The sequence below is a fragment of the Ictidomys tridecemlineatus genome, chromosome 7, assembly GCF_052094955.1.
Source record: "Ictidomys tridecemlineatus isolate mIctTri1 chromosome 7, mIctTri1.hap1, whole genome shotgun sequence".
Taxonomy (NCBI): domain Eukaryota; kingdom Metazoa; phylum Chordata; class Mammalia; order Rodentia; family Sciuridae; genus Ictidomys; species Ictidomys tridecemlineatus.
This window is the reverse complement of record NC_135483.1, coordinates 23,253,305-23,267,337: the sequence shown is the minus strand read 5'-3', so window position 1 is coordinate 23,267,337 and position 14,033 is coordinate 23,253,305. Positions and strand designations below refer to the sequence as shown.

The following is a 14,033-nucleotide window of genomic DNA, read 5'->3' as shown; positions in this document are numbered from 1 at the left end:
TAACATGCAGCCTTTAAATATAAGACTATCAGGGAACTCAGGACCAGCTGGCATCAATTCAGGGGGAAAAAAAAAAAGATTTTCCACTGCATTTGAGAATACTAAAGTCTCAATTGCCTTCATCAGTATATACTGTAAGAATACCAGACAATCTACTCAAATTGTGTTTTTCAATTACGGTAATCATTCGTCATTGACTATGAGGTGACTCGCCTTAATTTAATGTTTGTATGCATGTTAGAAGTGTGAGATCAAGGTTACCATTTAAGGGAGCAATGCAAAGCAGGAAAAAAAATAAAGCAATTTCACTCTCAAAAACCGTGTGTCATTGAGGGTGGCTTGGCTTAAGTGTTCCAAGTTTTGATTTTGACTTTATTAGCTATCTAATGTTAAGACACTGCTTCTTGAGTATTTTTGGGAGTTACTGCAACTGTTATCAAAAAATCAAACCCTTTCTACTAAATATGATATCTCATTTCTAAAAGTCACAGTGGGGATAATAGATGTTTCTCCCAAAATTTCAATAAAATTTTATTAAGATGATGGTAAGATATTTGTTCTCAAGAGTACTAAAATGTATAATGAAATTAAATGCAACAGCTAAAGCTTCAGAAAATACCCCCAAATGAAAAATGACTTACAGCAAAGCAACCTGATAACATAATCAATCACACTCTGTGGAAGCGTGAAGACTACGCACCAAATTTTCACTCCCTTTTGTCTTCTGTGGCTGCCCTTTCACAGTTCTGAGACCAAAATCAGTACTCAATAAAGTTAACTCAAAAATCACCCATCTTCACAAGAAAATCATAGCAGAAACCTGCCATTTTTTTTTCTTGGTGGGGGGAGGTTCATCTTTAGGAATATGTAAGTTGTTATTAAGAGAAACTAAGAATACTATACTTCCTATACTGTTCTTTAATAGCATAACAAAAGTGCATGCTACCTTTTCAAAAAACACAATTAAGAAAATGAGAAGTTATATTCTCAACTAACTACACAAAGTAAACATAATGGGGCAGAATTATACATAAATCTTTGGCATGTGAAAAAAAAATTTAAGCAATTTCTAATATACTTTTCTTCTTATAGCTAGCCCAGGCTCTATTGTTTACCTGGAGAAAAAAGTTGATTTACATTTGCCACTTGTTAATATGCAGAAAGTTGGGAGAATCTGCTGTTACCTCAAATAATACAATTTCTCTAAATACTAAAACATTTTTTAAAGATTATTTTCACATTTCTGACACCCAGAATACCATCAGAAAATAATGTGAAACTATTAATCAGCCCTACTATAAAATTATTTATTCCTGTCTAAAGAAATTTATTTCTATAACTAAGTATGACATAAAAATATCCCTCTTTCCTCATCTACTATTATGCTCTGCTTTCCTGTCCTTGTTTTATTCACTCTAAAATATGAAAGGATAGGGCTGTCCCATGTATCCTGGAAACATTACTGGACGTAATATACTTTTAGCAGCTTTTTAATAGTTTTTGACATGTCTTTGCCCAGGAAAGGGTAAATTTGTCCATAGCAGTCTCTTAAAACCCACAAACACAGGGCTGGGGCTATAGCTCAGTGGCAGAGCGCCTTGCCTAGCACGTGTGAAGCACTGGGTTCAATCCTTAGCACCACATAAAAATAAACAAAAGTTCTGAAACATTAAAAACACACAAACACATATAACTGCACTTGGGGTTGTAAAGATAGAGAACAAAAGTATGAAGTCATTTGCAGTATGTTTAAAAAATAGGGTTTATTTCCTCCCCTGTGCAAATGTTTTGTGTCTCAAATACATCTGGTCTGGAGTCAGGCAGGTGCCTTAGTGCAGTTGTTTTTGGTTTCTAGGTAGAGCTGCAGATGCTCTGGGAGCTGAGACAAAGCCCAAGAGAAGCCACCCCAACCCTTTGCCCAGTTTCATCTTTGCCAGTTCTCAGAGTTCACGATGTTCAAGCTCCAAGAGTCACTCTGGCAGTTTAGGGGTGGAATTAATTCTTAATAAGTGTTTTGTTTGGCTTGAAGTATTAAAAAAAAAAGTCAGCTACTGACATTTAAAAATTAGGCAATTTCACATGAAATTTCCTTTGTCCAATTCTTCTTGAAAACTGAAAATCTGGGAACACAAATTAACATTCTCCCTTGGCAATATTCTTAGAGTGGAGGAAAGACAACTTTCATCCCAGGAACGAGCTCTCCAGTTCCTAGTCTTTACCCTGGTGGCTGCATCCCAGCAAGCTACCTGCCTACTCCTCTTGGGCACAGAGTTTCTGACCCGCTATTCTACCCTCACAGATGTGGGGGAGCAAGAGATGAGGAAGAGGTGGCAGTGCTGGTGCATTTCGTTCTCTCCCTTCATACAACTGTGTAGCTAATTGCTCCATGCTTGTTCCTCTTTTAATGGGGGGTTCTGGGCGAAAATAAACTGTATTCTGCTTTTTATGAAAAGTAGACCCTAATGGAAGAATGAAATTCTATATAAGGAAATCACATTATTATTGCTCTTTTCTAAAGAGCAAAGCCTCCGGCTGTGAAAAAAAAGCCCCTCGAAGAGTCTCTACTTTGTTATTTTCAAAACATGAGACGAGGGGAAAAAAAGAGGGAGAAAAATAAGAGAGCTTGTTCATTAATTTGGGTTTATCATTACAAGAGATGAAGACCAGGCAAGAAGATAGAGACTGATTACCTTGGAACTTTCAAAACATCACCTAAAGCAAATGATTATCAACACACTGTGTGTCCTGTCCTTCTGTCTTTCCTTCTGATTAAAAGCATGTGAGTCTTCCCATGTCCTTCCTTATCTAGATTCCATCTGCTTCTTTGCTCTTTCAAAATCATTGTTCAGGAGACCTGCTCTGATTAACTCCATTTTAAGCAAACAGAAGATTTAATATGGTAATGTAGACTTTTCGAGGTAATTTATCAGAATCTTCACATCATATTCATGTGGGTATAGTGAACTGAATCACAGCTAAACTTCATAAGTGGCTTTTACATACTATAACACAATCATCACCCAATACTCAACACTCAATACTTGATACTCAATGAATGTTTTTGAAATAAACACAATTTTATTGTTACTCTTTCTAATGGAGCTAGTATAATTTTTGTACACAATAAGGGATTGATTATGGTTAAAGAAAGATAAAAAAGAAAAAAAAAGTAAAGCAAAAACAAAACAAGTTGAGAGAATCCAGGCTTTATCGGTCCTAGCAATATTTTAAATAATGGTGAATTTTCACCATTTCAATTTATCAGAGCCTGTCTGTATGTTACAATGGTCTGTATTTCCTATTGCTACATGGATGAATAATATAAATCCATATAAACCATACCAACGCCGTTATGTATAACTGGTGGTAAAACTTTATTATTCAAGTTTAGATGTAACAGACATCTTTGCTGCCTGAAGATTGTTTGCATAAGAAATACACCAAGAACATGTTTGTGAGTAGAAATGAACATGCACTATGAAAACAAAATAAAATAAAACGAAAAATTCCATGTGTTGTAAGAACAGAACTATTATAGCCAACATTCTAATATTCAAATCAGGACTACAAATTGAATTCTTTTTCTTAGCAACATGAAATCATTCCATATGAAAGACATTTTCTGCTGGTGAATATTGCTGAAAGTTAATTTTACATTGGCATTTTGAGATGTTTCCCACCCATCCCTCCCCCCAGATTATCCATATTGTCATCAAATAGCAGACCCTAAGAAATTTGGCATTTGTTACTGTGATATTTGCCTTGTTGGTAGCCATTAAGAAACTATGGTTTTATCAGCCTCATAATAGTTTTGCCTCTTCCTAGTCAACACTATAGGCTGTCTAGTTATGATATTTACAGCTCATCTTTAACAAAAATGACCCCAACCTTTCCTGGCCCTTGGGAACTGAGAGCTTAAGGTACCCCCTTGGCCAAATAATACTACTTGACACTCCTGTGGTGCCTTTCAACCAAGGGTCTCAAAGTGCTTTACAAACAAGTACTACATTACCATTATTATTATTATTAATATTAATATTATTATTCATATACTTTTCCATTTTATAGCTGAGGAACCTGAGGCACAAAAAGAAAAAGTGATTTGTTGCAGTTCATGTGTTGAACAAATAATCAGGGGTAAAACCAGGATCCAGTTTGGGGACTTATGGGTCCTGAAGGACCATTTTCTCTGAAGAAGATTAAACATTATTTCCATGGTAAGTTACTCTTGCTTTCTTCTGGTGTAGGACGGAGTAACCAGCTCTACCTTGCCTTTCAAGAGAAAAACACATGAGCATACATTATCCAGTTTCCATGTGTGGATTACGGTTGAATTTCACATTTTCTTCATCCCTGACTTGACACACTTCTGCCCTAGCATCTTCCAGAGGTTCTGATTACTGCAAATAACTGGAGAGGCTTTCTAAACAATTGCACCATTATCAGTCACAGATGACCAAAAGGAAGTGCTTTGAAAAGCAGCCAAGCCTCTGTCCTTGGCCAAGTCTTTCTTTGGGAAAATAACACTGCCCTTCACAATTCTGATGCGTGGCTTTCCATCTTCTTTCCATCTATGGTTAGTTGCTTGCCGACAGAATCCACCTAACAGGACCTACCTTTAGTTAGTGTATTTAGTTTCATATTCAGGTTGCATTTCAATTCCTCAGTTTCCCCCTGTGTCTAGCAGTCAGCAAGCTCTCACCTACTTGCTCACCAAAGAGGCCTGGAGTCTTTTTGCCATGATCCTCAACCCAAAAACAGAGCCATGAACTCAGCTAAACTTTAGGCAAAAGGCTGGCGTACCACACAAAGGCAGCACCACCAGCTTCCTTATTTGGTGTTCCCACCATTGGACAGCAGATATTCCTCCTCTAGAAAGCCATTAATGTTCATTAACTAAACAGGCAGGCAATTCAAAGGTCTCAAGACAGGTCACTTGATGATGTTTTGCAGCCACACAGCAGGAGGCTAATAATTGTTTTAATAGCAGTACTGATATTTTTCAGTTTATTAAGAAAAACATATTTCCTCAGGCATTTTAAAATATATATACATTTAATATTTTTGGAGCTGCATTTGCATTGGATCATAATAGATTATGTGCACATGTGCAATCAATCATAAACAAAATGTGCTACCACAGGCTTCAACAAAGAGCTCTTAGAGATAATCACTTTTTTTTTCTTCTTCTCATTAATATTACCTTAGAAAAGAATCCCCATGCTTGTTTTCTAAAATCTACCTTTACTAAAAGAGAACAGTTTAGAACAGAACATCACTACTTTAAAAATGGATTTTTTTAAAAAAAAAGAACATCTCAATATGTCATGTAGAGATAACTGGGCACACTCTTAGCCTTTTGAACCCCAGAGAACGTGCTGGCCTTGAGAGCTCCATCCCTTTCTCTACTTAAGAGTCCTGTAGTGTCTCTCTTAATCCACAATCTTCCGAGGTGGGCTGGCTCTCCAGAAGGTTTTTCTATCCCAAACAGCCTTGTGTGTAGAGGGGGACAATAATGAGGGAAAGAGAGAAAACAGGAAGAGAGAAAAAGCAAGAGCTGGTCCTGGCCTTAACTTTGTTCTACAGCTCAGTTTAGAATATAGATAGACAATCGGAAAGGACCTACAGGTGGTAAATTGCATATAGCTTTAGGGGGCTTATAGTTTTCATCACAGGGAAAGTCTTTCCAAGAGGAAAAATCCCTAAATGATTTTGAAAGTCCTTAAAAAGAAAGTTTCAGTACCTAAATAGCTCATTGAAAATCATTCACCATTTATGACAAAATTATTCAGAAATATTAAAAAAACATTTTTATAATATATTTTGAGAGATGGAACAAAGGCTTTAAGTCCAACAAATAAAGGAGTCTTCTTTTAGTGTTATGATAAACTTTTGTTGTTTGTTTTCCAAAACCCGACCTCTTCTCCACCAAAATATGTATAAAAATGAAAGCAAAAGTGAAAATAAAATAATTAATAATAAAGGAGTATGGAATAAGATCTATCATGTCAATGCTATCCAAGAGTATTCTACTGAAAGGAGACTGACCATAAATATTCCAAGAACAGTGATATGTATTTTCCAATGCTAGTCATTGCTACTATGTCTGTCTGAGGAAAGAAAGAAAAAAAACACAACTGAATGAAAAACAAAGGCTTATTACGTGCCAACAATAAACAACCTATTTGTGTCTGATACACTGGAGAAATTGCTTAGGGAGTTTTTATATTTGCCCCAAAAAAATAATACCTATAACATTGTCCAAGTTAACCAAACTTCTGGTATTTTACTAATTTGAGCAGTCAACATATAATGTCACTCGAGGATTGCTACAGTGCATTTTAATATTCTTATTACCAAGAAAATGAAATATTGTTGTTTGGGAAATCTCTCTTTTTCAGATCTTTGACACCTCTCAGATCTGCCTGCATACTTTTGAGATTTTTTTTCATCAAATGTCCTAAGAAAGATAAATTATGTCAAATCATTTGAATGTCAAAGCTCCTCATTCCACCTCTTTATTTCAGTTTATGTGAATATTAAGCTAGGGACAGGTGAGATCAGAATAGGGCCCTTTAACAATGAAACTGAAGCAAAGGACTTAGTCCTGATTTCTCTCGCTTTTTTTTTTCTTTTTCTTTCTTTTTCTTTTTTTTTTACAGGAAAACAAAAATGCAAGAATGGAAATGACAACACAACATTAGAAAGATACTTTTAGCTTCATTCACTACAACAGTCACGAACTGGTTGAACTCTACCTGCCATCCAACTTTAAGAAACGAAGACCCGGCACTGTGAGGAAGAAACAAACCCAAACAAAACAAAACAATACAAAGCAACTGCGAGTTAATGTAAAAATGGAGTGCAAATGCGACTACAGAATGCAATAAACACACCAGTGCTGCAGATTCAGCAACACTTATCAAAATAATTTCTGAAATGTTTCATCTGAAACATAGACAAAGCAATAAAAAGAGGATATATGTTTATCATCTTAAGCATAACAATGTGAGTTAAGAGCTTAAAAAGTAAAAAAAAAAAAAAAAAGTACTTGGAATGAATAGTGCTACCCTTTTTTTCCTAAGTAGGCATAAAAATATTTTCATTTCCTTCTTGTTTCCATACCATTATATCAAGAACTTTCATTTGTTTCATGTTACCGTTTACAACTTTAATGCACACACACACACACAAAAAGATATCTACTGCAATAGAAATAGTTGCTTCATTACCTTGTTTGCTACATTTGCAAATGTAAACAGCTAGGCAGAGCCAGAACTGACTCTAATGCATGATGGAATATCTTTGTTGCATACGTACACTGTAGAAAATAATTATTCAATATGTCAGGCACCATTATTTGAAATGTAATACATTAATATTTACTAGAAAAATAAGTTTTTTTTTCCTATTTGTTCTCCCAACTTCTTTAATGAAATAAGTTAATCTGACAGTGCATCCAGTAGCTTGTAATATCTTCTACATCTCCGTGGCAAAAAATAAACTACTGGTTGGGACAATATAATGCAAATTATTAAAGTCAGTCCTTGTACATACATCCTTGTAGCAAGCATTGAGGCTCGACTAACAGCACCTTTAACCAATTATTTAATGTTCAGTTATTTAGCCCTATTTCCCTGAGCAGTTATGCTGAGGAGCTTCCCTTCATGGATAGTTTTTACAAAGCCTTAAGTATTAAAAGTACTATGAAGACATACTTCTAAGAATCCTATTTAATGCTACTTAACTAAACCTGTATAAATCTAATGAAGGGTAATGACTGGTACATATACCAACTGTCAGTCTGTGGTAACGTAACCTTAGACGCTGCCTGACCACAAAGTTTGGAAATTCTATTTAACCAAAAGAAAATAAATAAATACAGCAGGTTACCTTGTGGAAAAATACCATGTGTTCTAAGCAAATTAAACTCATGGTCTGACATTTGTATCCATCTCTTGATTTGAGGGGAGTCCTTTAGTTATAATGTGCCAAGTGAGATTAGTGATCAACAGGAGACTTAAAAAAAAATCCAAACTGGTTCATCATAAACAAGAAAGAAATATCTGAAATAAAATTACTACATAAGCACTGAGGACACTGTTTTTTGAAATGGATATATATTTGGACAAAATGAACCTAAACTGCAAACAAAAGTTCTACTGAGTATTTGAACATCTAAAGGACAAAAAATATCAAAGGAGGGTGTGCATGTGTATGTACAGGCAGGGCTGGCCCAAAACATCGTGCCACCATCTGTCACCTTTCTTGCTGCTCTCTCACCAAGCCTAACCACAGTTCTCATTTCTAGGTCCAAATCTGCAACATGGTCAATGAGGGGAGACTGATTTGAGAGGGCGTCCTTTTCCTTCTACTGCCCTGGAGATTCAAATTCTCCTCATCTGCCTAGGATTTCACAATACTTTTAAATTTAGGGAACAGTTTCTGGGTTTTTGAACAAACGGGCCAATGGTCAGCCCAATACTGCTTTAGTATCATAATATGTAAACCCATTCAAATTCTAGACAGTTTTTAATCCCTTCACAAACATAATAAATATAGTCTGGTGGGACGTTGTATGGATCGGTTCACCAGTACACATCAGTCAAGGTGGTTTTGACTCACTAGGTTTTAAAAGTGATTGCTTACCATCTTCCATTCTTTCTCACTAACCATTTGTCTCACTTTTAAATCTTGGTAACCTACTCATCAAAAGAAAGAATAATGAAAGAAGGGAATTTCATGTTGGATAAGGCAGGCTCTATGAAGTATTATTTTTTAATAGGTCTTCATAAGACATTACAAGCTATTGAATTCCCATCAAGAAAACCTATTTCTATTTAATTGTGCTAAGTGCTAAGGTTTTACTCTTTAGGTTTTCCATTTTTTTCCATTTGTGCATTGTTTCTATGCAGGCCCCTCTGGATATGTGTTGTGAAGTCATATTTGTCCGTGCAAAGATGCTGGCATATGCTGCACTGGAAAGGTCCACTGTCACCATGGCAACTCATATGCAAAGCATACATCACTTCATCCAGAAAGACAATGCCACAGTGCACACATTTTGTTGAAAGTTCATCTTGAGTACTTCTGTCAACTTTCTCTGTTTTTACTACATTCAAGGGACCTTCGTTTTTTACATTTGGTGGTGCCTTTGTTTTCTCCTTGGAGGCACCATTTGCAGTTGGCCCAGGTCTGGAATGCTTGATCGCCAAATCTAGAGGAATGTCATTGTCTGATCCAACAGCTGAAAAATGAGGAGGCAGATTGAAGGTGGGATAAGGCACATAGTTTTGGCAAGGATTTGGTAGGCCAGGCACATGACTCAAGTAGTGCGGATTCCCAGGAACAGAGAGCTTGTATTTACTCCAGAACCGCAGCCAATCAGCTTCACTCTGGAAGTCATTATGTACAAAGGGAAGTCCAAAAAGTGGGTACTGGTACTTTTCAATGGGGCTGCCTGGTGGTGAGTAATTTGGGTGTTTTGCAGGTCTCATGTACTTTTCTATGGGACTGCCTCTCTCAGAACTTCCTTTCCCTTCAGATACAGATGAACTATTTCCTGGTTCTCCAGTACTTTCCTGAGGACTTTTTATCTGAATGTGCAAAGGTTGCATCCTTTTGTGAATATCCAGAGTTTGGCTGACCAGGACTGGCTGCTGAGCAGAATGGCTTTTAGTCAATGAACCCTGGGCTTCGTATTTACTTAGGCTGGGGAGTGGAATTTCTCTCTGGTGACTTTCAGTTAAATGATCCTCTGACCTCCTCTCTAATGGGCTTCCATTGACCTGCTCCTCACTGCTACCTCTCTGCTGTTTGTTGAGCTGCTCAGCCTGAAGTGCCTCTGGGTTAAGGCGTTTTCTTGTTCTTCTCCTAATAATCTGCTCACCGTTGTTTTGTTTAATGATGTTTAAAGGCCTGGGAGTCTGCAGAGAACACACAAAATACATAAAAGGAAAACATTAAAAAAAAATACATTCAAATGCATTCGAAATTCCTCACAAATAAAAACCATGCTTAAGTTCAAAGCAAGGATAGGCTTTATGCTACAGATTTACTAAATCTCCTCCTTTTGCCCTAAGCAGGATCAGAGGAAATAAATAAAGTACACTATTTTAGCTAATTAAATCATGTCCATCTTTACAAGGGGGACCAAAAATTTTAACCTACTTAAAAGCAGCTTTTTCAAGCTTAATAGATTTGGGGGTTGCATCATTCAGTAATAAAATTGTGTACAAACTTATTTGATGAAATATGATTTTTTAAAAAAAATCTTAAAATTTTTGCATTGTGTGCTACAATGTTGACAAAGTAACATGGGAGATAGGTATTGATGACTGCAGTGGGAAAATTATGCACTGCTACGGGCTATGTTGTGTCCTGGCAAAAATTTGTATCCTGGAGCACTAATCTTCAATGTCTAGAGATTGGGTATTTAAGAGAGAATTATGGCTGAATAAGGTCATCAAGGTAGGGCCCCAATCCAACAGAACTGTGATCTCAGAAGAGGAAAAGAGAGATCCCTCTACACTGCAAAAAGGTGCCTATCTAAGTCAGGAGGAGAGCCCTCCCCAGGATCCAACCATGCTGGCACCTTGGATTCCAGTCTCCAGAGCAGTGAGAAGGTACATTTCTGTTGGTTTAAGCTACCCAGTCTGTGTTATTTTGCTAAGCCAGTTTACCCTAATAGATGTATCTTTCTAAAGAACTGCAAACATGAATACAAAATATTCATTTCACAGCAAAAGTAATCAAAGACAAACTGACAGAATTGTAACAAAAGGTTTCAGGTAATTGAAGCTGTATGAGAGTAATCTTTCCCCCTTCTTACTTTTATTTCTCTTACTTTAATATCTATATATTCACTATGGAAAGTTTTACTTGTTAACAGTAAAGTAAAAAAAAAAAAGGTGAAGCATTAGTTTTGTGTTGAAAAAAATCTAAATTCATTTGTAGCCTTGGTTGGAGTATCCAATCTGTCATTCTACTCTACTTAAAATGAATGCTGACTTTCATTTTCAGCTTAAGTATTTTATTCAGCTTAGACATTACATGATTAGTATTTATGTACATGCTCAACAGGTGTTTATATTACATGACAAAAATCCATGGATAATACTATAATAAAAACTTTACCTGCACTAAGAGCTCTAACTTTGATTTGTAAAATCAAGTTTAATAAATTAATGCATTTTTCAGCTATAAATTTAGGAGGATATTCAAGTGGTGTTAACAAATGATTAAAAAAATGAAAACAGAAAATAATGTCTACAAAAAGATGAATATAAGTAATATATAATCTGTGAATTCTTCCTAAAAAGGATGTACCTTAATGCCAGGGAGTGTTATTACATATTAAACAAAATATAACTATAAATCTTTTTTGGAATATTTGTTATGATAAGGTGTTCCAGAGGAAAGATAACACACTTGTTATTAACAATTCAATTGCTAGTTTCAGGATGAAAATGCACATAGCTTAGATATGCCATGTGCATAAATTTTGTTCATAAAGTTCAGGTTTATAAAGGGCTCAAGATATTATAAAAATATGCAGTTTAATCTCTATATAATAAAGAGACCTGAAGTTTACAATTTCATTCCTTTTGAAAACTTTCAAAATTTTAATGGCAATTTTGTGTGAGCAGTAACCTTTATATCTTTCATTTTATGGTTCATTAAAAAAACTCAAAACTGAAAACATCTTGCCTCTGGAGAGACAAATATTAAAATAATTTTTTGAAAACAGTTTAGTTTATAGTGCAGTGGTTAAATTATCATAACTTGGCAGAACAGTAATTTAATTAATTGTTAGCCTATAATTGGCCGAAGTTCAATTAAAATCATTAACATCAGGACTCATTAAATGGAAGCTTATTGCCCTGTTTAAATGGTGAAATGTTTAAATGGTTAAAAAAAAAAGTAAGGTGGTATGTGGTGGTGTGTCTGTGGGGTGGGGGAATCTTTGTACTAACTACATGCTGACAACTAAGGTTTTTGCAGTTTACTACCAATTAGTATTGTTGGCAGCATGCATTTTTTTCAAGGGTGCTTCCAATGGTCCATTTATGAGGATGTTTTGTCTAAAACTGTATTCCTTGTAGCTGTAATCTACTCACCGGCTTGTGCTAACAGCTATGGTAAAATGCCAAGCAAAATGGAAAAGGCACAGGGAAATAGATTTCTGTTTAATAAAAGGGGTATTCCTACTTTGAAGTCAGTTCGTGTCAGCAGATAAACTTTCTAAACTATAAAAATATCCTTCAGGAAGTCAAATGCATATACAGATGAGGGATTTGCGAGTTTAAATCATATTACAGAATTCTAACTAAAATCTGGGAAAATTTAATTCAAAGAACCTCTGTGAGCCAGAGGTATCTGGAGATTTTAAAACCCAAAGCACTTTTGTACCTTACATTACTTGTACCCTAATGTATCTGCTAATCAGAAGCTCAGATACCTCACCCAATACCCTGGAAGCCCAGACAAGAAGGCGTTCTCTGGTCCTATTTCACAACTGTGCTTCTGAAAGTACCTGACCTCCAGCTTCCAAGCAGCCAAGGTGACACTGGAGAATTACGAAGGCAACCTGGGAAATAAGCATATGTCCCCCGTCCTCTATTTTATAGTCAACACTGAAGAGCCCTTTTATTTATTTATTTATTTATTTAACTTTTTGTATATTTTTGAAACTGTTAAGGTTTCTCCTTTCTACCTAACTAATCCCACTAAATTCTGATAACCGTTAGTTTGTCTATCTCTTATGTGAAGTTCTCAGAAATCAATCATCTTCCTCTTTATATCAAAAGAAGCATAATGCATTACTAATGATCTCAAACGTATCTCCCCATCACATCTAAGCCCTTTTCACCATAAATCACATGTGCACTCAAAGTGACTGCATTAAACAGCCCTGCGGGGGCAGGCTGCACAAGCCAGGGAATGGGACTTACCATACCACCAACCAGGCCAGTTCTGCTTTATAAAGCTTTTCCTGCAACAGTGAGACAAATTCTTACCGAGTGAAGCTTCTGGTAGAGGCCACACGCGTTGCATACATATCCGCCATTTGCATTCTTTCGCCAGAGAGAGGTCTTTGTGGTCAGGCAATTGGCACAAAAAACACCCGAGCCTCTACGCCTCTGAAATGGGGGTAGAAAACCAAGGTCAGAGGTGAGTCACATGATCAGTGGAGTTAGACCAAATCAACCCAGGAGTTTTGTCTTCAGACTTGCAACAATGACAGTATAAAACCACAGTGCCCATAATGAGGTCAGGTTCAATTGTGTTTAATAGGCACCACTGATTTTCATTATAATTAACCCTACAGTGATGGATGAGGTGTGTGGAACACCAAAGGCTTTTCACAGAAACAGCTTTAACTTTTTGAACTTTGGGTTTTGTGCCTTTAATGATGACGCCTAAATGCCGAACGCTGAAATATACCTTTTAAAAGTGTCAAAACAAAAGCCATAAAGACAGAACATGGCAATATGGTTAATATGTTTTGGAACAAGCTACCTGAGCTTGAAAATACAGTCAAACTTGGAATAAATGCAGCATGAAAACCATTGAAAATTAAACCAATTCGTGTCTTTTTGCATGTCATTGGTATAACGTAAGTATTAAGAGAATATAAGACACTCAGTTCTGGTCTTTCCTTTTGCAATTATAAAATCTGAAAGAGAAACATGCTCTATTCCCCAAAGCTGGGTGGACCAGGAGGGACTTCTGCCAACAAGAAGTACAGTATTACTAATGAGAGCCCTTACGAGGTGCCTGCTTAAGCTAGACAGTGTTGTCCCTTCAATGGCTATTTATTTATTTTATTTGACTCAGACTTGGAAATCACAAGCATTTCCGAATACAAACTGATTTTAGTGGCTTGAATTCTGTAATCACCAGATTCAAAAATAATCTAAGAATATTTAAAAGTAGATAATTAGTATTGCCGGTTACATTCTTGCTATCAAGTAATGATTCCATTAAACTTCTCATTTAAACAAAAGTCAGGCTGTGTTTGTCGGCACAAA

At 36.1% G+C, this 14,033-nt stretch overlaps 1 protein-coding gene across 6 annotated transcripts in view; it reads right to left on the bottom strand.

The window, feature by feature from the left end:
- Positions 1 to 3,350: 3,350 nt before the first annotated feature.
- Positions 3,351 to 14,033, bottom strand: part of Trps1 (transcriptional repressor GATA binding 1) — a 239,394-nt gene continuing 228,711 nt past the window's right edge. For all 6 annotated transcript variants that reach the window (XM_013357335.4, XM_078016767.1, XM_078016769.1 and 3 more), the window contains 2 exons: positions 13,020 to 13,142; positions 3,351 to 9,926 (listed from right to left, as the gene is read on the bottom strand). In XM_013357335.4, the coding sequence (XP_013212789.2) occupies positions 8,865 to 9,926; positions 13,020 to 13,142 (1,185 nt within the window). In that variant the 3' untranslated portion in view covers positions 3,351 to 8,864. The remainder of the gene's footprint in view (positions 9,927 to 13,019; positions 13,143 to 14,033) is intronic.